General features: G+C 48.9%; 1 protein-coding gene across 1 annotated transcript in view; it reads right to left on the reverse strand.

The window, feature by feature from the left end:
* The window catches only part of ETS1 (ETS proto-oncogene 1, transcription factor), a gene marked incomplete at its 5' end in the record, with an annotated part of 74,626 nt that extends 47,612 nt beyond the window's left edge, over positions 1–27,014 (reverse strand). The window contains 3 exons of the mRNA XM_082493929.1: positions 17,663–17,807; positions 19,835–19,917; positions 26,969–27,014. Coding sequence (XP_082350055.1) covers positions 17,663–17,807; positions 19,835–19,917; positions 26,969–27,014 — 274 coding nt within the window. The remainder of the gene's footprint in view (positions 1–17,662; positions 17,808–19,834; positions 19,918–26,968) is intronic.
* Positions 27,015–27,867: the final 853 nt, after the last annotated feature.

Below are 27,867 nucleotides of genomic sequence, written 5' to 3' on the forward strand. Positions count from 1 at the left end.
TCTAATAAAGATCTTTCTTGCAGCTCGTGTGGTTTTTATTAGGAAAGATACACACGCTCTTGGCATCCCAGCTCAGCCGTGATCCCACAAAGCTGATGACACTAAGCCACAGCTTGGTGCAGCATGGCTGTGGTGAAGCTTTGAGCTCCGCCGCTCCCCTGCTTCACCCCCCCCCCCCCTCCAGGCTCCCCCAAACTTCTGTTTCATTTTGCTTGTGCAATGTATGGCAGTCCCTACATGCGGGAAAAATAGAAATGCTTCCAAAAGTAGCACCGGGGCGAAAACCCCCAAAGTGGAGGGAAAGAACGGAGAGGCTGCGGACGGAGATTTCCTCCCAGGGCAGCTGAATCTCTCCTTCGAACTCAACTCCATCCTAGCGGCTGCCTTAATTTGTGTTCACTTCAGAGCCTGCAACATGAAAGCCCTGGCTCTGAACTCCAGCTGAGCCGCTCAATGGCTCAGTGTTCACAGAAGGCATGGAAGGAATCCATTGATTAGTTTCTTCAGCTGGGATGTGACCATTTGGAGTCCAAGACCTGCCAAACATGACTTCGCCTCAGCAACTGGTTCTTATTTGCTGCTTAGAGGCTTTAGAAAAATCTTTCCTCTTCCACATCCAAGTCTCACCCTCCTTTTCCATTCTGTCGTTATTCAACATTAATATCTATTCAGGCTCTCTCCTGTCGAGGGAGGATGCTGAGTTGCGGAGAACAGCCCTCCTGCCATTAATATAGCCAAAAGATCTTGCCGTTGATCGGAGATAACCATCTGCCCTCCCTCTACAATGCAGTGTGACTGTTTTTCAACAGTTTGGAACAAAGAAAGGACGGGCAGTAATGCCACATTGTTCCCAGTGACGCTGACTAACCACGGTTTAAAAGAATAATAATAATTATTCATTTAGAGTTGAGGAAAGGTATTACGAGACCGGAGCCTGTGCTGTGATTTCCGAACGCGCAGTGCGGGCAGGACTGCTCTTCCATGACCTCTCTCCTAGCTGGGGCCAGCTCTTTCCCTTCGGCAGGACCAAATTCACTCCTGTCACGGCCCTTTTGCTAAGGGGCAGCTGCTGGCTCTCCTCCAGATGTTATGGAGCTGGGACAGCTTCTCCTCTCCCTCGGATATACCCATTCTCACTCCAGCAGCCTCAGGATTAGGTGTTACTGGTAGTCTGGAGAAGGAGTTTTTTCCTAGCACTGCTGCTACCAAAACGTGGCCACCTTTGGGGTGAAATACAACAGCTACGTAATAACGTGGAGCAGCACCACCCAGCTGTTATGGGCAGGAAATGAAGAACACCATATCCAATTAAAACTGCAGGGGGATATTTATGGCAGAAGGTAATTAGCCAAATTGGAGCCTTCCCCAAAACTGCCATGGGATTTTTAATGATCGCAAGCGGTCAGGGCTTCGGTTTGATGTTTTGTCAAGTAAACAATATCCAGAGGGCATGAGACGAAAATCAAGAGTAAAGGGGAAGGGGAAAAGAAAAAAGTGTTGTGCAATTCCAGGGAGGAACGGAGACCTGAAAGGATTTATCGTAAGGGGGACATTGTTGGAAAGAGCAGCAGCCACCACTCCAAGAAAGGAAAGAGCAGGGAGGTGGCCCTGGGTGTGGAGGTGGCCCGCTGCAATGAGAGGAAAGAGCAAGCAGCTGCCCTGACCGTTCCCCAGGGAGATACCTTTCCTGGAATTTAAAATGATATGAGAAATTCTTTCAAGTGTTGTACTAGCTGGGAATTATTTGAGTGAGTTGTTTTACACTGGTAAAAGGAGGCTGGATTAGTAGTCCCTGTGATTGCAGCATCCCTTTCTTGGCTAAGTAGCCGGCATGGAAATAGAGCTCGTTATTTAGCACGTAGTGCGTGTGCCCCCTGGGCTGTCTGCAGGGAAGGCAGGCTGCTCTCAGATCTAGCATTTGTGGCCAGGAGGCCACACCATCACGAAAGCGTTGGCTCCTCCATGACCCAGATGGCTGTGGCCTCTGGGGTCCCCTCGCTGCTCCATGCTATGGGGCTGGAGTCACGGAAAGTCCCCATCCTCCGCGCTGTCTGCATTAAAAGCAAGTTTCTGTTCACGCCGGGGAGATCCAGACTTCAGGCCCCGGCTGAGCCCCAAGACATCGCTGCCACAATACCATCCTCTGATTGCCCTCCAGGCACGAGCAGAGGAAGCCGCCTCCGAGCCTCCCCGACTCCTGCTCTCATTAACTTCCCAGCGGAGATGGCTCACAAAAGCATCTTTGTGGCCAGCTAGGAGTCAGGACTCCAGCGCACACGCATCCCCGCATGGCTGCAAGGGAGCGACAGCTCCGGTCCACACGCCGTAGGTACCTCAATCAACAGCCTCGCAAGCTGCTTGAGCATCTTCAAGTGTCTCCCGCTATTGGTTTCCCAGAGGTCCCATGCTGATTCATAACCTGATTAGCTAATCTGGGCTCGAGCAATGTAATTCTGCCTTGAATTTCGTTGGCGGGGGGTGCTGTCACTCACTCGTTAGCCTGCTGGAAGAACTGGCTGGATGGAAAATCCTTGTAAGCTGTTCTGCAGCGCTGTTTGCTCTCGGTACATTTTTCCTCTCCTCCTCAAGTAACAGCACTGAGTTCTCGGTAAACATAACCGGAGGATATTTGCTGTTTAACTCTTGATATTTGCAATTACTCTGAGCGCACACAGACGATACACATCAAACCTCATATGTAGGACCTCTTATCTTTGGTCAGATCTCTTGGGCAGCCTCCTTCGTAGCAGAAACAAATGCAGACAGCTCAGACTTAAGCAACATATCTCTGCTTGCGACTTCACCCTTGGCATTCACCAATCTCTGGCGACAGAGGTTACTGAAGCGATTTCTGATGGTCCTTGAGATTCCCTTCCCAGGGACACAGGTGAGGGATTACAAAGGAGAGGCAATGGGATCATTGCTAAGAAAGCAGATCTCCTGGACAGCTAGACTGTATTCCCTAACATTTATCTACTTTTTCAATCTTTAAATAAAACCAACAACAACAACAAAAAGACCCACTGCTTCAAGAACTACCAAGTAACAGCCACATTTAACGTTCATGAAGGTGCCAGGAACCACACAAGCACCTCCCAAGGAAGGGCGGTCCAGCACACTCCTCTGGTATACAAATTCAAAGCCTAAGAAATGGCAGCCACCAGAACACGAGAAAAACACGCTTGCACACAGCTGGCTGGAAGTGGTCAGCGTGGGGAGATAAAAGACTTGAGTGCAATGATCCCCAGGTTAATGCTTGTGACCAGGGCAGAGGGGTTCAAGAGACAGAAGTTTAATTCCTGGTCAATATTTCCACATGACCTCTTACAAACCTTTGTGCCTCCATCCCCCTTCTTTAATGAAATGACACTTTCTTGCTTCACAAGGGGCCGGGAGCATCAGCTCAGCAGTCCTGAAGGAAAAGCTCAGGGGATGGGGTCTCGCCGGCGAGAGATTTGAGGGGAAAGCTCAGGGAAGAGAACTGGCATTCCCATCCCTTGTCACGCAGGACCGTGGGAGGCACAAAGACTGCACCCACAATGGCCAAGATCCCTCCAGCCCAAACCACTGTCTCACCACGACCATGAGATGACAGGTGCACACAGCCAATCCATGGAGATAATTTGGCAATGGGCACGATTACCCCACATACACTGTGCCCGCAGCAAGGGAATTACAGGATGAGACCCACACTAGCAATTAAAGCTGCCTGCCCCAGATAGGCTCTGCTGGTGGAGACACCCCTTCAGCCCACCGCACCGCTCCAGGGATGAAGGATTCGCCCGCCTATGAGTTTCAAAGAGGAAAAAACCTTCGCCCGGCGCTGGAAACCTCCTCGCTTGCAATTGTCTCCGCTTGGCAACCCGTCCAGATAGTGAATAAACGACAGAGAAATATTCCGCTCTACACGTGTTTGGGTTTTTCGGGGTGGTTTTCTTGGACGGCGATCCTGGCTCGGCAACAATACCCGTCTTGTTCGGCCCCACGCTACAGAGCGGGCTTGAATAGATCTGTCTAAAATTATAAGCGGGCAGCCCCTGGGCTCTGAGAGATCACAGGCCACATGCTGGGGCTGAACAAAGACTCTGCTATTTCCTAACAATTAGCCCAGCTAAAAGGACATCTATCTCCTTCCATTAGAGCCACCACGTGCCTCCCAGTCAGTCCATTGTAAAGCTAATTAAATAACACGCCTCTCTCCCCATGAGGGTCTCCTGATTAGTTCGCCTTCGGTCCTAAATCCTTGCTGGTGTAAATGGGGAAGAGACAGCTGGTCAGCAGGGGACTGCGACCCCAGTGGAAGTATGGTCACCCATCTACAGCTATCCTCATCATCACCAGTTATTTCAAGTTTTTTAATTATTTTCGGAAAGCTGTTGGATGGAGATTTTGACATATAAGGGGGTTCAGCACACCAACTGGTTTGCTTCCCTATCTGCTTCCCCACTGCCTGCAGCAAAAGTTGTGAAAACAGCTGATTTCTTTATTATTTTTGGGGGCTTTGCTGGTGGCTGGAAGAAAAAAGCAGACGTAAATATTTTTTCTAAATATGTTCTGGGTTGATGCAAATCAGTTTGGGTGGTTTTTTTTTTTTTCCCACACTTCTCATTGGGCTAAAACAGCAAAAAGAAAATAAACAAGGCAAACGGTGTGTCATTCGACCTGAGCCAAAACTTGCTATTTTTGCACTTTTAAAATGGGAAGAAAAGTCAAAATGGGGGGGAAAAAAGTGAATTAAAAGTAGTCTGTTAACAAAACTTCTTTTTGTCCAGTCAATTCACCTCTTTGAGGGGGTTTCTATGGGAGGGGTAGGTCTCGGGGCGCAAATGATCTGAAATGAACCTGCCTTTTTAGCTGCGAAGCCCAATCTGTGTTTTAGCATCATGAGTGAGACGAAACCAAACCTATCTCTGGCGCTTGAAGTTTCCTTCCAACCTGAAAATTAGTTCTGGTAAGCAAAGAAAATAAATTCAGACGATACACCAAACATCAGGGGCTGTATGAGGTGTCCTGAGCAATGCTTTGGGTGGCCAAGGGCCACCACAACCCATCATCCGTCCCTGGAGGAGATCAACATGGCTTTTCTGCAACGCCCTGCCTGAACCTGCTCAAGTCAAACGCCACCAGTGGCTTTTCTCTCTGTCAGCCCATCCCGGTTCTTCGGGGTGAGCTAAGTTTGCACCGCCACGAGTGCGCAGCCTCACACAACGGCACAAAACTGCTAAATCGCTCCAGATGTTCAACACCTTTTCTCACACGCTCCCAAGACCCGGAAGAAATACAGTTTCCTTCTGCCAAGTCTACAGTCAGCAATAATTGAGAATATCCCCTTTGCCCCTTTTAAATCATTATTTTCCACCCTTGGCTATTTAAATCATTATTTTCACACTGAAAGAACATGGCTGGAAAACTGGGAAGGTGGGTCAACAGACTAACGAGCTGATTTCCTGTGGACCCTCGGCTTGAAACAGCTGGACCTGCTGCTACAGCCGGAGCTCCTTCCACCCGAGGAAAACAGAAAGTCCTATTCCTCAGCTCTTGTGGTGGGGAGACAGCGGGAGGAAGGACACGGAGGAGGAGGAGGTGGCAGAGCTTGGTTTCATTCTAAGGGGAATGAAAGCTTGCTCCTGTTTTCCAAACTGCCTGTGCTACTCACAGCCATCCTTGGTACAGCCGCAGTTGGAGCCTGGGTGGGAAAATGCTGGGAAGCTTTAGAAATGCATCAGGGCTTGCCAAGAAATACATTAATTACTGTGCGTGTGTGTGTATGCATGTCCATTGGCTTTTATTGTAAAAGCACAAGAATCGACTCATTGCCCATTGCTATCAAAATCACATTTACCCTATGCTCAGGCAACGCAAATGTTCTACATCGAATAATCAAATTTTACAGGGACATATCAACGGGGCCAGGTAAATCATCATTAAAAGATGCTACACAACTCACTTGGAGGCCTAGAAGGGGCTAGTACAAGAATCAAGCCCCAAACCCAGTGTGGATGTAGCCTAGGAGCATGCTACTCAGTCCTCCGTCTGCTTTCAAACCCCAACAGCCAGGCCTGACTGCTTCATTCATCACAAACCTACCAAAAAAAGGGTAAGAGCCAAGAAAAAGATGTCTTGTGTTAACCGCCTGCCTCCCCTCACCCAGCTAGTGCCCTTGATCCCAAAGCTATGGGAATGGCTCCACAAGCCACTTGATTAATAAGAGCCCAGGGGGGAAAAATCGTTTATATAACCTCGTCTTCTCTAAACTTCCTAAGTGCTTTAGAAAGTGGCTGCCCTGGAAACCCAAACTGGAAACGAAAAATATTATCTCTTCCATTTATAAACATCTCCAGCGCTAATGAAGTGAGGAGCGGCGGCAACGGGGAGGGGAGCGTCGAGATGCACTTGGCAGGCGTGGGAGAGCCCCGATAAAACCGTTTCGTTTCAGGTGGGTGTGGAGCGGAAAGTCCTCCCACCGCTGTGCCGTGCCACTGTAGGCTGCTGGCTTGAGCGCTGCGAGGCCCCCGGGGAGGGATTTCGGAAGATGGATGGTTATGGAAGTATCTGCTACACTAAACACAGAGGCAGACCGACAGCCTTCCTAGGTGCAAATGTGGAGGGAAGGAAGACAGGGCGACATGCAACGAGGCAAGATCAGATGGATGAAGCCTCAAAAATCAGTTCCCTTAGCTTGAAGCTGTGGCTCGGATGAAGCATCACATCCTGACATAGGAAAGCGGGGAGCAAGTATCAGTACTTACTGTGCACGCATACTTTGTGGCACAAACTGCACAGACCGTCCTCCTTGTACATGTCAGCAGAGCATGTCTGTTTACACCAATCTGGTCTAAATAAACATATAAGTGGTCCAGATTAAGCTCTTGGGTTCAACCACCCTCTGCCTTGTAGGCCCTCAGACACACATCTGAATCAGAGAGCCAACAGAAGTATTCTGCAGAATAGTCCAACCTATTTCTCCATTTTCTTTCTGTGTTGGCATTTCCCACGGAGATTTGTTTTTGCATCAACACAGCCAGCACCAGAAAACGCTGAGTTTTGACTGGAAATGTTTGGATTTCGTTTTGACAAAATATTGATGATTTCCACGGAACAATCCGTCACTTTTGGCAGCAACAAGAAGAAAAGTCTAAAAGATGTATTTCATCCAGATAGGGGACTGAGCTGACACCCAGCCTGGAACTCAGCACAAGTGGAAGGCAAAGCAGGCTACTGGGTTGCCTCGTTATCCTGTCATTTTGATTACTGTAAAGCAAGGGAAACTGCTACTACTTTCATGTAGTAGTTGTTTGCCTGGATAGAAATGCAACCAAAGCTGCCAGACAAAGGAAGCATCTGGTCTCCTGGGGTTAGGCAGTAACTAGATGCAAAGAAGGGGAAGAGAAGGCCTGATCATCTCTGGAGACGTTTCACAGGAGATGAGGATACCCCACGGTTGCAGCGTGACGAAGAGCTGGTCCAGGGCAGGACTGAGATGCCAGCTTTATTTCCATCACTACCTTCCATAATTATTCATGCCTCTTGAGCTTGCAAAACTGGGTTGAAATCTCCCAAGTGCAGACTCTTCTGTGAGATGCATGGAACTGACCAAATTAGAAATTTTCCATGAACAGGCTCCCTTGGGGCTTCTCCTCCTTTTTTCCTATTCTACCTCAATGCTGACATCAGTCAGGCCAAAACGAGTGCCCTCTGCCCCCCCCCCCCCCCCCCTTGAACTTAGGATGTGGAGAGTGAATCACACAAACCAGGGGAGAAAGGCGTTTCTGACTCCTGAAAAAATAGTTCCTGATGAGTTAGGGAGAAGTAGTTTGGGGCAGCTCTTCTTAGAAATCAAACCACTGCTTTGGTGGAGCAGTTTCTTTTGTTCCATCCCATTTGTGCTATGGGAAGCACAAATATCTGCGAGTGTTTTTACCAGCCCATGCGCCCCTGCTCACGCAGCGTATGCCATGTCAGCGGCCTTGTTTCCCTTTCCAGGAAGGGAAGTCCTGTCACGAACTTTATTATGTTGCTTTTTGGTGTGTGCACCCACCCCCTCCATTGCTAAAATCGATGGCAGCGTTCCCACTGAGTGGGTTGAAGCCAACCTTGTTTTCCCGCAGGCTCACCGTGGGCTTTAGGGGTTTAAAGGCTAGATCCCGGCCTTGAATCATAACCTGCCCTTGCAGCATTGGGGGGGGGGAGGAAAAAACACCGAAAGAGGAGCCCTGCCTCTAAGAGAGGATCAGAGGTCTCCGAAGGCAGCTCCCAAAGGATGGACCTGCACCGTTTACACTGGCTGAGAATCTCTTTTCATAAGCCTAACGCTGAAAATAAGCCCGCATGCAAATTCCACCCTCCATCCCAAGCTTTTCCCACACCTCACTGGAGTCGTTTGGAGGTCAGCAAGCCGCCCGCTGCAACACTCCCATGGCTCTTCTGCAGAGAAACCATCTTCCCGAGGTACGCGCACAACCTCGTTAGCCCTGCCTGCTGCCAGAGAGGCAGCCTCCCTCCCCGGGAATCAGCTGCAGAGAGACAAACTGTATTTCATCTATTGTGAAACAGCCAACAATTGACCCGCTGCAACTTTTTCAAAGCCTATTGATACAAAACCCCACAGGGGAAGGTCCATCCGGTGGGCTGTGTAAACTTCAGCACGTGTTCAGCAGCTTCAAGGGTTCGCCACGCTAACATCCCGGTGTTGCTTAAGACATCTATTTTGTATTTTTTTTAACAATATCAAGCACTTGTACAACACCGTTCTCCAGGGACTTCCAGCCACTCGCCTGACCTCAATGAATTAAGCATCGCAATAAAATGTGCAATGAATTAATCATCTGCATCACCAACGTGAGAAACTGCTACACAGTGGCTCACAGACAGCCTTTTGAATGATTTAGGGCATCTCACTCCAGTGGAAGTCAGTGGGGTTTAGATGCCTAAAGACTTTATGTAAAGTGATGTAGCCAAGGTCTTCCAAATCCCAGCTGTAAGGCCCCATAATCTCAGCCAGATCTCCTAAATCTGCTGTTCTTATCCCTGAGAACCCTTCCTCCGTAAAAAGACCACGGATGCTGGGGAAGAGCCACCAGGACCAAAAGCTCAGGTGAATGAAACCACCCCACGGTCTGGGCAGAGGTTGTTGCGTTATGCAGACTGGGCACTGCAGGGTCCTTTCAGTCAAACAGTTGATTGCTGCAAAGCAGGAATGAAGAGGAGGGATGCTAAGAAAGCAGCGAGACAGCACAGACCCCATATTTCCTTCCCCCCAGGAGCTCCAGACAAGGTGAGAAACTTCACATGCACAAAACAGGGTCTAGTAAACAGGCGCAGAAAGCACACCTCATTTGAGATAGCTTAGAACTGGGTCTGGTCCAAAAAGGAGGAATCATTTCCATCCACAATTAACAACAGGGGCAGCTTGAGCTTCTTTCTATTCAATTTCAGAAAGAGAGCAGAGAGTTGCCATCCCTTACAGGGCTTTTCAAGGAATATTCGTCCTAATCCTGTCCTTACTCTTGTGTGGCTCTAAACATGGTATTTCTCCTTCCTGCTCTTCATCTATCCAGCCTGCATATAAGCTCCTCGAGCATGGGGCACAGGACAGTCCAATCCTCTGGAGGTGTCTGTGTGTTAGAAACAACAATAAAAAAAAACAACAGACAGACCATCCTAATACAACTTGCCCCCCTCCCCAAACGTCTGATAGCCCGGTTTCTCAGACTGAAGTGATGCAAATAGCTCAGATAAGGTTCAGATAAAGTATCTGAGCTCTCAAGAGCTTATCTGAGCTGAACACCAACTCCAAAATTCTGAAATTTGCCCTGTGGGACTATCTCCATCCAGCCTGATTTCCATCTGAAGCCTCGACCTCCAGAGGCTGCAGCAACAGCTACTGTTCAAATGCATTCTTGAGATAGCGGGGTGGGACACGGCGGGTCTGCAGCTCGCCTATCGTGCGCTATCTGGGGATTTGCCTTCTGGTGGGAATGTTGCAAGAGCTGGGCTGATGGTTCAAGGAACCGGTGACGGCACCTTTCACCGCCAGCGCTTACACTCTAACAGATGAGGTAAAACCTTCTTCGGCGGCGTCAATGGAAAGATCACTTTCCCTTGGGTACAAAGTGCTCCATGCTGGCTTCTCCTTTCAGTAATCTCTAGTAGGGGAAGGCTTGTGGGAGAGCACCGGTGTAGGGTGCCGTGCCATGAACTCCATCACAGACTGTGTCAGCACGGGCATCGTATAAAGATTTGGGGTTTCCAAAGCAGCCTGGATGCAACAAGGAGCTGGATGCAAAACCCATCCGGGCTTCTCTGAAAATCTCAGCCTGGCAGGATGTAAAGGGAGTCAGCAATCGCGGCGAGGAGCTCCAATCAAACAGACTCAGACTCGCAGTGACAGACAATCTCTAATACTCATTTATGGTGATAAACATTTGCACTTAGAGATCCAGCCTTTCCGAAACACAGATAGCTGCAGCGGTCTCAAAATGTGTGAGACCTGGTAGTGAGCATCCATTTATAGGATGCAACTCAGACTGTGAAAGGAGCCAGGGGAAGTCCAAAGCCAGGCTCAGAGAGGGTAAATTGAGATGTCTTTGTAAAGTTGGTACAAAGGGCCCATTAGCTCACTTACACCTGGACTATAGTTATTCTTTGTCCTCCGGGAGCATCAAGGGTCCCTCATCTTACAGCCAGATCCCATGTGCTGGGTACTCTACAAACACAGGAGTACAAGACAGCAGGAAGGATTCCTCCCTGAAGGGTTTGCAACCAAATAATCAGTAATCTAATCATTTATACACCTAATGCAAATCTAGCAATGATGAAAAAAAAGAGCTTACTGAGAACTGTTCGAAGCTCTGCAGAAATTACCCCCAAATCTCGCTGATTCAAGCAGGGAAAGATTTCCTCTCTCTCGAGGTTTGCAACCGTCAGGCAGAGTTCTCAGGCAAGAATAACTATGAAATTCTATAGGATGGCTCATAAACCATAGAAAAAAAGATTTAATTTCCTACTAAAAAATTCCCAACAGCTCATTCCCAAAGGGCCAGCATGCCAAAGGACTGCTGCAGAGCGCTGGCTCTCCTTCCGCACCAGCGCTTCGCCCTGGCTAAAAACCAGGGAGCCGGGGAAAATGCGTGGGCAGGCTACAGGCTCTCCGCAGCTCCCCAGCGCTCAGCTGTGTTGGCAGCACCAGGGTTAACCGCGGCGGCGCCCTGTAATGCAATGATTTCTGGTTTATTTCAGCAGGGGAAGTGTGTCCCGGCCTGATTAGCCCAATGGTTTCCTCTTTTCCCATAACCTCCAGACCCCCATGGCCTAAGTGTTTACTTTCTGAAATAAAAAATCTGCTAGTGTTTTTCTTTTTTCGGGGCATGTGTATTTTGGGAGGATTCGGGGGGAGGAAAGTGGAGAGGGGGAGTTGAATGGGATGGGAGGCTTGCGTACACCTCCCTTCTCTCTCCCACCCCTCACCCCCAGCTCCTTTCCAGCTGCAACCTCTGAGCTGAGACTTCTGGCTTCAATGTGAGAGAGAGAGAGAGAGAGAAACGTATTAATGAGAGAGTTCAGTCTCTTGCTTCAGCAGCTATAAACACAGCGAACATCTGGAGGGAGAGAGAGGTGCTTCATGCTGCCAGGAGCTGAAAGAAACAGGCTGTTTTCAGGGTCCCAGCCCCCCGCGCTCCCCACATCCCCCTCTGCCTGCCCTACACATAGTTCTCCTGGCACCACCCAGCCAACCTTGTCCATCCAGAGAGAAAACAGTAGCTGGCCTTGCACTGCTCTCCCTGCCAGCGCAGCAAAGCCCACCTAGGAGCTGCTACAAGAAGGGTTGCCCACGTGCAACCCAAACCCTCAAGAGAGGGTGCTCTGCTGCCCACTATCCCCAGAGGCAAGTGCTCGTGGGTCCCAGCGCGGTTCTGTAGGCAAAGGAGGTTGGGAAAGGTCAAAAAAAAAAAGTAGCTGTGCTTTGTGTGGCCTCTCCAAAGCAAGTGTTTGGTGGCTCGGGATAGCCACCTCCTCTGGAAAAAGAACTAGGTACATCCTCCTCACTCCGTCCCTACAGGGGGATCAATCCTCCAAGAGCAAGCCAAAATGGGACATCTTCTGCGGTCATCCTCAAGGCACCGCAGAAGCCCTGCATAGCCCGTCGCTTAATCTATTTTCTCCTTGACTCTACATCAAGTTATTCCTTCCCCATGGCATGCCAAAGCTGCCAGTGCTGCCATTTCGCAATGGTCCTGGTGCAGCGCGCTAACCTGCATTTTCCCTCTTGCTGAGCTCCCGTCCCCCTGTTATGCTGGAGGCCCTCAGCAAATCTGCAGGCATCACCCAAAAACCAAGCAACAACCTTCCAGTTTTCGCCCAGCCACATCCAGGGGACCAATGCCCTGTTCGGAGCACAATTCCTCCCTGTGCGGCAGCTGATCCCCAGCTGACATCGGTCTACAGCTCAAGTGGGAAAAGAGCTCAGCACTCATTCTCTGGTGATGACCCAACACGCAGGGAGCTCCCTTGGGTTTTGTCTTTGAGAGGCGAGACAGGGATTTTTCCAGAGTCAGGCAGGAAACAAATGGAAAAGTGAAAGTCTGGATTTTTGTCATTCTATTGCTTCAGCGCAAATAAACCTCTCCAAGTGCTGACTTGCAGCAGGTTACAGGGGGGGATGCAGAGGGAGCAACACTAGGTATCATAGGGTCAGCTGCACGTGTTTTCCTCACCTGCGAAACAACAAGGATCCACACAAATCAGACACTGAGACCAGTTCCTGCTGAAGAGCAAACCAGTAACTGCTCAACATCCTTCACAGGGCTCTTGCAAAAGGACCGGGAGAGGCTCAGACACCACTGGCAGCCCACGGCGCTGCAGTTCATTCACAAGGCACAGAGGGATCTTTTCTCTCCACCGACAAGATTGGAGTAAGTGCTCTTAATGGAGAAAATTATGCACGTCCTTCAAAAAACCCGGAGTGCCCAAGTATAGTAGGTGTGACATGCCTTTAACTGGAGCCAATGAAACACCCAAAGACTGCCAGGAAGAAAAAGGGTCAAAGAAAAACCCATTCCAACCGGGCTATAAACAGCGCCAGACCCCAAGGCTTGCAAGAGGCTGCGCCGCCTCGCCAGCCAGAAGGATGACAAGAGAGCCCAGCAGAAAGGGTTCATTCATTCCCCGGGGCTGGAGAAAACGTCCAAGGAGGGCTGCGGATCTGGGGGAATGAGCAGCAGCAGGTTAGGCAGAGCCAGGATTTTGTGCACGGCTTTTGTTGAGCCTTGAAATGAATTAGCATCCATCGCCTCGGCTCTCGCTCATCCCTCCCCGTGGGGGCTCGCCCCTTTTTTTCTCCCCCTGTTCTGTTTCCCTGCACCTTCCTCCCCATCCTCCCTTGCCCGCTCCTCGTTTATTAAGGAGGGAGAGGACAGGCTGGCCAGTCCAGGAGAACCGCCTGAGAAGTCCTGCTAGGTCTCACAGCCGCAAGCAGATGTGCGTGCCCTGTGAAAAGGCGCCCATTCATCTCTGCGGAGAGCGTGCGGGGGAGGCAGCAGCAGCGCAGGGGAGGGGGGGGAAGTGTTGGAGGAGGCTGAGAAAAGGAAGGAGGCCGCAGTTAAAAATAGGATAAAAGGACATGAAAAAAAAAAATGCAGATTTTATTTTTTTTAAAAAAAAAAAAAGCTTCACTTGGAAAATGTGCTGCAGCTGGAGAAGCCATCGGGCTGAGCCTGGTCAGCTTTCACCTTCCCCCCCCTCGTCCTCCCCAAGCCCCCTTCCTCTGAGCATGGGCCTGGAAGACAGCCCAGAAACCGCTCACAGAAAGAGCTTTCCTCCGGGGATCTCCACCACGGAAAGAGCAGGTCTCGCAGTGAAGGAGGGGGCAACATGGGGAAAAGCAGGGAGAGTTCGCCAGGGATGCAGGCGGTCCCTGCGGGACTCCTGCGGGCAGGCCAGGCTGAGCGGAGAGCTGGGATTGGAGGAAGATCGCAGCCGGAGTTAGCAGGCTGGGGGCAAAGGGAAAGCATCCCTATTTTGTGGATGTGGGCATGGGGCAACGCGGGACGCTGCCATGTGTTGCTCCAGCTACAAGGGCTTTGCTTTCCTGCCAAACTCAGCACAACACCGCTATGGCCCAGGCTGCAGGGACACGATGCCCGTGAAGCACCTGGGGGTCAGATGCAGGTTTGCTGCCTTAGGGATGTGGCATCCCCGAAGCTAATCAATCCAAAGAATTCTGGGCAGAGAGGTGGGCACCAAGCTAATGTGGCCAGACAGCATCAGCCACAGACGGGGTAAGGCTGGTCTCTGCGCCATGCTCTCCAACAGCACTGGCCTGAACCGTGCCGGGTGTTGGGGATGAGCTGAAGGTGATGCCTTTTATTTGTGACAGTGTCTCGGTGCAAGAAGCCTGACCGAAATCAGCAGGATTGCTTTCAATAACCTGGGAAGTGGAGTCAGGCCTGCAGCTCTGATTTCTCCTCTAGAAAAGGCTTTCATTTAATTTCTTGCCTTGCAAAATCCCAAAGCCAATCCCATTTGCCTCCGTGAAAGCAAGATCACTCCCCTAAATGGTCCTGTAGTATCCAAACCGCTGGGAGCACCTTCAGTCCAAGCATGCTAATTCAGCACAACAACAGTCTTGGAAACTTCTTCAGCCAGGGTTGTTTCATCCCTCGCTTGCCATGAACAACAGTTTTATCTCCCCTATCACTAAGGCAAACAAACCCGTTCAGAGTGGAAGGGGTTGTCAAAGTGGCCTCGGCTCAAAAGGGCAGTGCAGCCAGGACTGTGGCCATGCTGAAATTACACTACTGATATCAAATCTTTTCCTCCACGCCAATTTTGTGCCTAACCTTGTCTCAGCCAAAAAACGTGACCAGAGGGCAACATTAGGGTACTATTACCTTAGGAATTAAACAGATGGCGCTAAGTGTGGCTTTCAGCATCTTTTCAGCAACCTTGCCATTTCAGGCAGACACATGGCACCCTTCATTTTGGACTGCCAGACGGTTCAGCTAAAGTGCTCTATGCTCCTATTCCCGCCTGCCCAAGGAGCAGAGGTAGTTTTCATAAACAAGCAGCAGCTCCCTTCTTGCTCGTTATTTTCTACCACCTCTGGGATGTGCCCTTTGCTTGCTACAGACCCAGTTTAGGTTGATTCCCGGGGCAGTAGTAGTCCCAACATATGCACTGCAGATTGTGGTAGCAAGCTAACAAATGAAACTGACTCTATTCCATTTCCAAATTTTTGCTTTTTAAACAAACAAACAAAAAAAACCCAAACACCACCCCCCCTTCTTGTCTTGATCAACAAGCTAAATCCATGTCAGGCTTTCCTTTATCTATATCACTGAATAATCTAATCGGACTTCAAGCACAATATAAATAAACTCACCCAAGCTTCAAAGGCAAAATATCTTCTCTAAACGCAAGCAGCTCTCAAACTTTTAGAAATGTTGTGGGTTTCTATTGCAAGAGGATATATTCACACTTGCATTTTCCTTGTTGACTTGTTTCTTTCACCAACATCAAGACCATGAAAACCAAAATAGCCTCTCGTACACCAGAAGAATAGATGACAAATGGTTTTAATGTGCACCCGAAACACAAAGGAGAAATGAAAGACCGTTCCTAGCGGTATATACAAATGAGAGTTTCCTCTCATTTAAAATTAGCAACTGCTCTAGACTGAAGAAACAGCAGCGTTACAAAAGAAATCAGAGAAAGAGTACTTTGCACTGCAACAGGAAGAACTGAAAAGTAATTCTTAGGTATTGCAAGAGAATCAGAGGCCTGTCCTACCCGTCCCAACGTACCGAAAGTTTGATTGAAACCTGTTGGAGACAACGACAGCTTTTTTTTTATTGGTTTCACGGAGGTTTGAACCAGGCTCCAGTCTCTGCAACAAGAAATTTCACAGACCCAGTAGGGGGTAAGGAAGATCTGGGTTGCAGATATGTTGGTCCCTGGGGAGAGCACTTTCACAGAAAAGGGGAGAGGGTAGGGGAAAAAAAAAAAAAAGCCACAAAGAAAACTTTCCAGGCACAGATTTGCAAAATGTTTGAGTAAATCCAAATGCTGCAAGGGCAGATTTCATCAGAGCAGAGTTGACATCATGCTGAGAGAGGTCACCCACAGGAGTTGAGCAAATAGCTGAAAGAAGACCGGCTGGGAATAGGCAGCAGAGTTTTGCTACAGCCACAGGCGCAGCACTCTGCGTCCATCTCCTGCTCACACACAAGTGCTCACCAAAGGAGAAAAAAAAAAAAATCGGAATGCCTGAATATTTGCCAAGGAGAGATTTCAAACTGTACATTTGACCGCAACAGTCACTGGTTCTGCTGAACTCTTTAGCTGCAAAATGTCTCTAAACATCAGGGCTTTTCTCCTCTCAAGGGGCCAATGTGCATAACTAACGAGCCGGGAACAAGTCACAGAAGACCAGCACATGCCATGCAAAAGCTTACATGGGATTTAAGTGCTTCATGATAGGCTTATGTGGGACTTAAGTGAAACATAAACTTCATATTGGCCCTTTGCAAAGGTCACATTCGTGCAACTTGAGCTCTTTCACTTAGTTTCTGCAATTGGCCCGTGCCACAGCATACCTGAGCCCTGTCCTCTGCCACAGCACAACTGGGCTCTTTGCTTGTGCCTCATCACCCAGGCAGGAGGACCGACTGCCCGCCCGACATCTGCCCTGCCAGTTGGTTATACAAGAAGCAGCCCAAACTGCAAGCTCAGCTTGAAGATTCATGGGTTGAACAACGTGTGGGGCAAGAATTAGTCACCGGCAATTTTGTAACGACTTTCAAATTATGAATGCATTAGAGAAGATGATCGTCTAGTCCAAGTCAGTGAATTGCTTTAGCTGTGCAGTACATTGCAACCACGCAGCATGACCACACATCTCCAGCTGTGGTTACCTCAAGACCATGCCACCACCCTCCCAAGGAGCGAGGTGATGAGCTACAAAAGCAAGAGACCCATAATTACTACCACAATTAAATTAAAACTCAGAAGTCTCCAGCTCCTTGTAATCCTCCGTGGAGGCTGCATTGCCTTTCCAAAGCCACCAGTGAGGACATCTGTCCTGCAAACGCCATGAGAAACGCTGAAAAAGCAACCAGGGGGTTGACAGGTCCACCTTGCCCATGGTATCCTCCCAAAGACCCCCATGTCTGTCAAGACCCCAGGGAGCAGTAACCATGGCTGCAGTTCCTAAATGCAAGGGAGGACATCAAAGACACCACCTGAAAGAGGAGGGGTTCTTCCAGCCGGGCACACACACCATGGCAGAGGAGAAGGAATCTCCCTTCCTTCAGCATTGCTCCAACAGGAGGAGAATAGTTAAAAAAAAGCAGCCTTAAGGTTTTTATCTGCTTTCTGGACCCATTTCCACTCAGACCCTTGAGGGCCAGCAAGGCAGGTACCGACCTGTTGATGCTGTGGCCACATTAAGGGCAAAACACCCCAATAAATTAAGTCAGGACTGGGGCAGAAAGCAAATGTAAGAGGAAGGAGACAAGGGGGACAGGCTGGACAGCAAACAGGAGCATGGCAGGGCTTTAAGGCTTGTCCTTTCACCTCAGCATGCTGCCAAGCTCCATGGCATGGAGCCAGGGGGGGAAAGATGCCATCCCGGTTTGCAAACCCACCCCCCAAAACGGTGGCCTACCCGTGCTGTAGTGCTCCAGGCCAGTGGGCACTTCTTGCGTGGCAGGCTCATCCCAGAGTGGGCAGCAGGTCCTGGGCTGGCAGCAGGCGGCCTGAAAGCCGCAGGTCACCCAGGGATCCTCACAGGGGCCAACGGCACCTTGTTTCTGGGAGCAGAAGAGGGACAAGCGTCAGGGGAGCGGGACCCCGAAATGGTCGCCCTGTGCAAGGTGGCACTGCGCCTTTACCACCGCCCCCCCCACCCACAAATTCAGGCACAGAGCCCTGGGCTGGCAGGGTTTGCTCAGGAGAAATATTGTTGTCCATACTCACCTGGCTGAGAGGCGTCATGATGAGGCCAAAAAGGCCCTTTTTTAAACAAACATGAGGAAAAAAAAAACAAAGGCCAGCAGGGAGGCTGCGCTCAGCAAGATGGCGGTGGGGAGGGGGCTCTCCTCATGGCCGGCCGCGGGGAGGTCACCCTCCATGAGAGGGGGCATGTTTCAGCCCCATCATCTGGAACTGTTATGTTTTGTCAGCGTGAGGCAGAAGGCCCCACAGCCCCCCAAAAATGAGGGGGGGACGGGACTGTGAGGGGTTGGGGGGGCCATGGCCCAGGCTGGGTCGCAGCCCTGGCACTGTGGGGGAACCCGGCCCACATTGAAGGGAGCTGGGGCAAGCCGTCCTGCTTATGTTCATATTCCTAATTATATCAATATTATTTGTGATTATATTCATGATTATATTTATATTTGCCTTGTTCGTATTTATATTTATGTTATTTATATTTATGTGTCCATGGACATATATGTGTATCCATCCACGTGGATATACACGTGGTATGCACACATGAAGTATATACACACGCATATATTTATATGAACTTATGTATTATTATATATATTACATAATAGGCTGTATTATTATATGCTTACACATCATACCTTATACATGTATTAATTATATGTGTGATACAGGCATATATACACCCACACATACGTAATCCTAGGTTATAACTGTCACTATATATTATACATTTTTTTTTATTGTATATAAAGTTATATTTATACTTTATGAGGAAAATATATGTATTATATATACAACTATATATAGGTATACGGAAATAATCCCAGGATATACTTTTTATTTTATTTATACATACCTATTTTATACATATATATTTATAACTATGTATCTATAGTGTGTATATATATGTATATACTTTAGATACATATTTACCATCTATACATATAGGTATATATGTATATACCATAAAATATATATGATATATATACATGTATATCTCCTTATAAGAGTATAACAAGATATACCTACTTATGAATACATTCAGGATGATGATTATTATTATTATTTCCCTTGCAGGGAAATAGTTTTGCTTCGTTTCCAATCAATATTTAAAAGCTAAGTGCACACTTGGAACCCTTTAAAGGAAAAATACCAAGCTGCGTTAGAAATATTTCACATGTCAGGGTGGTCTTTTCTTCCTAATTTGGTGGAAATTTTGCTTTCTAGCAAGCCTTCTGTGCAGCCTGGTGTCTCAGCTCAGAGTTACAGCTTTCATCTGACCTCGTCTAGGATCCTTAGCATTGGCCAGAATTTCTTTGGGCAAATGTCTATTAATGTGATTTCTTTAAATAAGGGTCTGCTTTCTCTAAATAAGGGCTGAAGCACGGTCAAACCTGTCCCATAGCTGCTGGCAGTTGGCACGGGCATGCCCAGGATCACACTCTAATGTATATTATCCATAACCACCCATCAGCTGCACAGACAGAGAGAAGCTGGCTCAGGAGAGGGAGCACCAAAGCTGTCCAAAAACTCCAGTCAACCCAACCGAACCTTTTCCAAAGCCCGATTTGCTTTGTGCTGATCCCGCTGCGTTCATCCCCAGCAGGTGAAGGTCAGCACAGGGAGCGGAGGCACTGGGACAATGGTTTACCCTAACAATCCTCCTCCAAACACAAGCGCAGGAAATCCGATGCAGCGATCCTATTTCCAGTCGAGGTTTGCAAGCTTGAGAGGTTCAGATAAGCGCTGGGTAAACACTCAGCATCGGACACGAAACCTTGGAAGGATTTAGCAGTCGACACCAAGCCATGTCAGTGAAAGGGCTGGCAAAGCCACAGCACCCAAAGAGAAAACCCAAAGAAAAATAACTCAAACTCTCCGTTCTTACCATCACTCCCGGGCGAGGCAAAGGATAAGGGGCTGTGTTGCCGATGGTAGTGTCCATATAGTAACTCATCATCTCAGAGGTGCCTGAAGAAATGGAGATGGACATTAGATGCCCTGCCACAGAAGGCATGAAAATTGATAACATCAGCTAAATCTGTGCTTTCTTGCAGCCATAATAAAGCTCAGACCAGACTATTGTCTTAATGAGTTTAAGCTGGAAAAGTTAAGAGGAAAAATCTCTGTATTAATAGCAGATATTGTGATTAGATGTGTTGTATCAACAATGCAAACACACAGATCCGTCAGTGTAAACTGATGAGAGCCTGACAATGGTGAATGAATTATCACCTGGAAGCTGATGGAGCTACTCTGAGGGAAGATGAGATCATATTTCCTTTACTGTAGAATCAGTGGGAAATTGTTGCCAATTTTTTTCTTTTGAGAGAAAAAAAAAGAAAAAAAAAGCGGTTTGTTGAGATCAACACCTTTCCTGTAAAAGTTTTGTCAAAAACAATATGTTTCACAAAGAACTTTGCTGTTTTCAAGAGACACCTTCTGTTCTCCCGCGTGAGCTTGCATTCCCCTTGCTGAAGCTCTCCCCTTGCATTGCTGAGGCTTATATCCCTGAGTAATTAGTGGCGCAGCAATCATTTGTCTCAGCCCACAGGAGCGTGTCACAGCTTCACGTGTCAATCCAAGCATGGGATGTACTCTTCTGAGCAAGTCTTGCTACCAGTGCTGTTCATAAGGTGTGATTTTTAATCATCGATTAGCCCCTTTGTGTAGCTGAGGCGAAGGAGCTGCGATCTGACTCTGCAAATATGGGGATGTTTCGCCCCCTCTCCTTTAAATGCACAACAGACAACACAGGGCCAACGCACTTTCTGTGTTTTGGGGAATATGACTTAAAGGTGCCGGGAGGAAAGAGTGAAGGAGGAGTAGCCTGGGCTCAGAAGGGCTCACTCGGGCAGGATGTGACTTGGAGCCAAGGAGAATGACTATTTTCATCATGATACACAGCACAGCCTGCGCGACGGAAGAGCTGCCACTGCTTTAACCTCTCTGAGGACACGGCAGCTCCTCTGAAATACCTCCAGACCTCCCGTGCTACCGACTGTAACCGCTGCAGATACGAACACTTATCCAAGTTGTCTTATTCAGCCTGGAGAAGAGAAGGCTCTGGGGAGACCTTAGAGCCCCTTCCAGTGCCTAAAGGGGCTCCAGGAGAGCTGGGGAGGGATTCTGGATCAGGGAGGGGAGCCATGGGATGAGGTGGAACGATTTTACACTGAAAGAGGGGAGATTTAGATGAGATATTAGGAAGAAATTCTTTCCTGTGAGGGTGGTGAGCCCCTGGCGCAGGTTGCCCAGAGAAGCTGTGGCTGCCCCATCCCTGGAGGTGTTCAAGGCCAGGTCGGACGGGGCTGGGAGCAAGCTGGGCTGGTGGGAGGTGTCCCACCTGACCTTTATGGTCCCTTCCAACCTCACCCATTCTATGATTCTATAAAAACACTGGCCCAGGTTGCCCAGAGAGGTGGTGGATACCCCATCCCTGGAAACATCCCAGGTCAGGTTGAACGGGGCTCTGAGCAACCTGATCTAGTGGAAAATGTCCCTGTTTATTGGAGGTGGTTGTACTTGGTGGCCTTTAAAGGTCCCTTCCAACCCAAACCACTCTGTGATTCTGTCTTCTGGACATGTTACCTTCAGCCTCCGCTTCTGCGCTGCACCCACGAATAGCTCCCGGAGGCAGCGAGCCCCGCTCCCAGCCTTCCCTCCGCTCCTTCCCCGCTCACAGGGCCGGAGGCTTGGCCGCTGCCGGGGGCTGGCCAGCCGTTAGCAAACATCCAGGCAAGGAGCAGAGCCTGCTCCAGCTGTGCATCACTCACCGCTTCAGCAAACAGGGGCTCCAGATAGCGTCTCCCACCGCGCTCTGTGACTAATGGCCAAATGTGAAACACCTGCATGTGTACGTGTATTAAATTATTATCATCATTTCCTGCTTGTTATTACTAACTTTTGCTCTAACACCAGTGTTAGAGGGGTTTTTTTTAAGCTTCTCTTTTTAATTCACAAAACTCAAAACTACCTACGTGGTGCCGATTTCTCTTTGCGCTTAGAGCAACCCCAAAACACACATATTGCAAGTTGCTGTGGCTGAGAAGCCTTAACTAATCTCAGCATCTGTGCCTGCCCTGCCAGCCTGCTCTAACTAGGCGTTAAAACACGGTTGCTTAAATCTCGTTGCAGCTGGGTCAGCCTGCAGCTGGGTGAAACAAAGAAGGTGCGCGGATCTCATTTCTGCAACTGGGCTAATGACGGGTGCCTCGCTCAGTCCCAGTCCGTCACGCAGCCCTCCCCTGATCCTAACCTTAAACTAAGCGTAAAGCATCTCGCGTAAAACATGAAGTGATCTAGAGTAAAGACTAAATGTGCCAAACTGTCCCAAAGCAAGGCAGACACCGCAAAAGGGAGACAGAAGAACCTCCAGGCTGAATCACTTATTTCAACGACGTGCATGTCTCTGAGAGTAAGGAGTCACAGCATTAAGTCAGCAGTTAAAACAGCCGTCCCCACCAGCAGCTCTTTTTCCTGCTTTGCAGCTTGTGCTATAAGCAGTCGGGGTTTGGGGTTTTTTTTTTTCTTATTTTCCTTTGATCGAGACACCTTAAGTGGCACCTAAGCGTTTCCCGAGAACTGCTTTCATGCCTCACTGTATATTGTTTGCTTCTTTCTCAGGATGCCGTTGTCAGCTGAACCTTCCAGCAAAGTACCGCGCGTTGATGCTCGAAGCAGCACGTGCTTCGGTCACCAGGAGAAGCACTAAACCCATCCTGACAACCCAGGACAAGGCTTCATTGCAATAAAGAATATCCAAAAAATTGCCAGAGCTGGAAAGCAGCTGGAAGACAAGCCCTGCTGGAAAAAGGCAGGTGAGCCAATTCTGTGGGCATAATAATTGTGCTCTGGAAAAACAGGTACGCGAGGCCGGCGACGGGAGGCGAGATGACAGCAGAAAGGCAGCTCTGGTGCGCTTTGTCCGGGCTAATTTTAACAGACCTTCCACCACTTCCCATAGGAAACTACTTCACAGCCCAATACATCTCTCACTGTCAGCAAGTTTCCCTGATGTTTGAGCGATATTTTTCTTCTCTCTAGCTTCCTCTAATAAGAGCCTAAATAGTTCCTCTCCTCCCCTTGGACGCCATTAGATAGCTTTAATGACCGCTCAGGAGCTTGCAGCTGAACTAAATTCAATGATAGTGCTCTTCGTGGCAGGTATCTTGGCCGATATTAAGGAAATCACTGCAGATTTACACCGAGATAATCAAGATCCACAGCCTGCTGAGAGCTGTTAATAAATAGAGGAGAATCAGAGCCATTTGGTAAAATCCTTAATGACTTAACAGCTTGACTTCAGTCTTATTGTTTGCTCTTATTATTCCTGTCTTATTGTGAAAACATGTGTGGGAAAAACAGCATTTATTTTGGGACTTGATCAAGTACCAGCCAAAGCTATTAGACTCTTGGGTCATTTCTAAACTAAATTAAAATTTTAATTTCATTTCAACATCCATCCCTCCTCTTTTACAAGAGGTTTGGTTTTTTTTAAACGAATTACCAAGCTTAGTTTAAAAAGGGAAAAGCTGTTTGTCCTCATGATTAACACACACCTCCGTGCAGAAGTTAGGAAGGAGTTAAAAAAGTATATTAAAACAGAGCAAACTTTGTCTATTGGATAGAAGATGACCCTTTACAATATTCTCATATAGTGTTTTAGAATTATATTGTTTTAAGGATGGGGAAAGGGTAGTGGAGTGAGACCACAGTGACTTTCCCGTGGCAAGAATCAAGACCAGCAGCTCCCAGCTCTGTTTCCCAGTTTAGTGCTCTATGCACAGGTCTCCTCTGTGTGTTTAACACCCTGCGGCTCAGATCGCTCCCCGATTTCCCAGTTGTAGGCAACTCCAGCTTCTGCCCATCCCATTTCCCTCAGCCCCGGGCTGCCCACCCAGTAAAGGTGTCACTGCAGGGCCGGCACAACCGGGACAGCTGCAGAACAGTATTCGGGTGCTTTTCTCTACCCCCATAAACCAACAAGATTCCCTTTCCGCTGGGTTAGGTGGGAAAATGGGAGGATGGGGCAGCATCAGCAACCCCATCACAGTATTTCTGACATCAAGAACGTGAATGAAGACTTTAAAAATGCGAAGCAGCACCTTCAACATGACCATCCTCCACGGGCTACTGCGCTGGCAGCTCTCTGACCCAAAGCTGCTTAGTGATAGCCATTTTATTTTTGCATCAAGTAATAATTTATCATCTTTGAGGGGGTGGGGAAAACAGCTTGTGGAAATGACATTCTTCCGCAAGGCTTTAACCCTTGCAATCCTGGCACTTTCCAGGCCGCCTGCCAATTCGGTTCTCAGGGGAAAGAGTGTTTGTTGATCTGTTGGCATGTTAAAAACCTCATTCCATTCATCAAACCCTGGCACCAGCTTAAAATAAAAGGAGCATTCCTAATGCAGGGACACAGGCAATAGGAATGAGCACGCTTCTCTTGCTGCCTATTTACAAACCATGCTTTTAAACAGAACGGCCACCTCCTGTCTCCGTTTCATATCAGGGGATCCCACATTTGTCATGATTTTTAAAACTTTGCAGCATTTTTAGAGATAATACCTGATTTACTGAAGGGAAGCCGGGCAGGGCAGTAAATAATGATGCTATGGTAAAGAGAGCAATATAGCAATTGCCCTTCTGCACCCTCTGTAAATACTCCAAGAGATTAAACGACTTGGCTAGGGTCATGCGGAGAAAGTGAGGGTGAGAGCCCGAGTACCCGAGACCCTGAGCCACTATCTTAACTACACGGTGGTGACTACACGGTGGTGACCACAGTCGGATCACTGTTGCCATAAGAAGGTTGTCCGCGCTGTTTCTGGGAACGATGCGGCTCATGGGGGGGGGAGGGGAGGGGGAGTTGCTGCCTGTCAGCACATCACTTTCCGCTTTAACACTGTGCTCTTTCTTCCCTCAGTAGCTGTCAGATCTGAAGGAGATATGATGGTACCTTAAGAGCCTTCCCATTTGGCTGGACAAACTCTAGCTGGGATGGATGACAGCACTTACAAGATAGCGCCGGGACAGTTAAGGTTTGGACCAGTCTTACATACACATGCACCCCCGAGCCCTTTTTCTCTGTGCTTGGGAATAAACTGCTTTCTGCTTTAGACTTCTCCTTTACCCTGCTCATTCATCTATTACTCAGCTGGTATTTTATAATTAAGCTAAAATAATGCCACCATCAAAAGCACCACCAAATCTATAGCGAGCTGACTGGTCATGGCAAAGAGGGGGGTTTAGGTGGGCTATGAAACCAGAGAGGCCGTTGCCACTAAATCACGCTGCTCTCTCTCAGATCCTAGCAGTTACTCGCAATTGCAGGAAGATGTGAATGGGTGGGGGGGTGTTAATTAGGTCATCTGTTATTTGACTCATGAATTTCCCGCCATGAAATAATAGACTTACAGCTCAACGTCACAGGGCAGATCCTCAGCCGGGGCAAAGCAAAGAGGGAAAGAACCAGATGAGTTTCCCGCTGTTCAGCAAGGGATCCCCTGCACCAGGGAAGGATCCGGCCCCATGAGGAGCATGCGTTCCCTGTCTCAGAGAACCCAACGTGCCCCGTGGCAAAGGGGACGTGGTCAGGGATTGGTGGCCCAGTTGTAAGTCTGTGTTTTGCTCCAGACTCCCAGTGTGACCCACAGCAGGACGCTTGGGACCATCCTGCCCGCATCTGCCGGTGCTTTGAAAAATCCCACCAAGCACTTCTCTTCGTTAAGTATCCAAACTTTAGAAAGTTAGATTACCTTTCACTTCTCTGCGCCTCAACTTGCCAAATGTGGGAGGAAAATAGCACTGGGGTGTTTTCTGATTTGGAGGTGCAGATGGTACCCCAAAGCTCAGGGGTGAAGTCCCGAGGCACGAAATGCACTGTGGGCTTCCACTGGGTGAGTGATGCCATTCCCAGCTGCTCAAGGCGAAAATGCCTGGGTAGCCCCAAAAAATCTGGCTTGCCAGACACAACAAGCAGGGGTGATCTTAAAAACTCAGCCGAATTAGAGGCAGCGTGAATAGCCTGTAAGCAGGAAACCGCTCTGGACCCAGCCCACAGCCCCCAAAGGTGTCAGTTGACAGCACAGGATGGGAAGTTGATGGTAACCGTAATACCAAATGAGTGGCCACATGCAAAGCAATGATTTAGAGACTAATTGGGAGGGGGAAGGCCTTGGCTGTGCTCCTTGAGGACTCGTAACTCCTGCTGGCTCTTTTTGGCTGGGTGAGGGGTGCAGGATTGTGCCCTTGCCAAGGAATAGCAGCAGCACATCCCTGCGGCCATCACACTCTGGGCTCCGATTCCTCCCAAAAGCAAATGCTGGCACCTGTGCACTTTCTGCCCTTTGGGGGACGGCATTGCTATTGAAAACATGCAGAGGTGCAGCAGCAAACCCCTTTACAAGCATCCCTCCAAAGACAGGACTCAGCCCCGGTCCAAGGGGGACCGCTCCTTGTCTGTCTGTCTGTCTGTCTGTCTGTCTGTCTGTGCACAGGGCTGGAGGGAGCTGAGGGAGCATCCAACCTCAAGCACTTCGCTTCTCCCCCTGCTTCGCAATGAAAACAAACCAACCCCCATCCAAACCGAAATGCAACTCAAAATATAAAAGGAACTGTAAATTTAATCCGCTGTAATAATGCCAAGGCACAGCCTTTTACCTAGACGAGGGAAACAATAATGTTCTCCTAAATATACATATTAACTTTATATACTCTATATAAAAAAAAGGATTTTTAAAGGGAAGCATCAGCTCAGACATTTACATAAGATCCTGCAGTATTGTTAGCAAGCACATGAATCAGTTACTGGGTGAAACTGGAAATGGAGAGGGTAAAAGTAAATCACCGGCAAAGCAAACCTTAAGATGTCCTGAAAATGAACACAGGTACCTACAACCCACCGAAGAGTTTAAAGCGACTCTCCCCACCGCCACTTACTACTTAGCTGAAAGACCAGGGGGAAAAGCTTATGTCCTCCACGGCTTCCCACACTTGTCTCCGATCTCTTTCCAACTACCTGGTGCTATCCTCTGCGCTGGAGCTGGAGAGGATGGAAATACCATAGTGTTTGCAGCAGAGCCGCCTATTCAAAGAGAGGGGGAGTGGTCAGTCCCGCATCCAGGGCGGTGGGAAAGGCGAGCTCCACGCCGCTCACGCTCCGGCCAGGAAAAAAACCAACCCACCTCTGGCAGATGTCACGCTGATGGGGAAAAAAAAAATAATAACATGGCTTGGAGGTGGTCATGGGGGGCAGCCTCCTGCAGCCCCCCCGGTGCAGGGTGCCTTTGGGTCTGGGTTGCTCCTGTGTCCTGTAAAGTGATCCGAGGGCTGCAGTGCGCTTTGCAAGTGTTACTCGGGCCCTCCAAAGTCCCCGTGAAGCGGAGCTCATCCTTGCACGGCGACTAAAAAACAGGCACGGAGCACACAGCCAGGGTGAGGGTTTTTTTCCAGCCCCGATCCCCGAACCTCAGCTCAGCTGCTGGCTCTGCCTGGAGGTGCCTAATGGCAGAAATTGCTGTTTCCTCCTAAAAGCTCCCCTGGGCACCTCTGCCTTTCCTGCTCCCGTGAATATCCCAGGGCATCGCTGGGCTTTCTGGTGCCTGCTTTACCCCCAACCCTGGGAAGGATGCAGGCTGGTACCATACCCTAAAACCCCGTCTCATGTTCTTCTGGTACCAGGCATGCCAAAAAAAAAAAAAAAAAAAAAAAAGCCACAGTAGCTGCTGCATGCTTTTAAAAGCATAAAGGCTGAAGCAATATCCCCTTACACGTGGCACCAGTGAGGGGAGATGCTCGAGTGACACTGGGAGCCACTGGTTCAACCCCTTCCTTTGATAAAGGTGGATGGTCCCAACCTGCATCTCCCCAAAGACTGCTTTTAATGCAGATGCTAAAGGAGGCCAGGGGCTCTCTGGG

Source organism: Vanellus vanellus, assembly GCF_965231255.1.
Source record: "Vanellus vanellus genome assembly, chromosome: 21".
NCBI lineage: Eukaryota > Metazoa > Chordata > Aves > Charadriiformes > Charadriidae > Vanellus > Vanellus vanellus.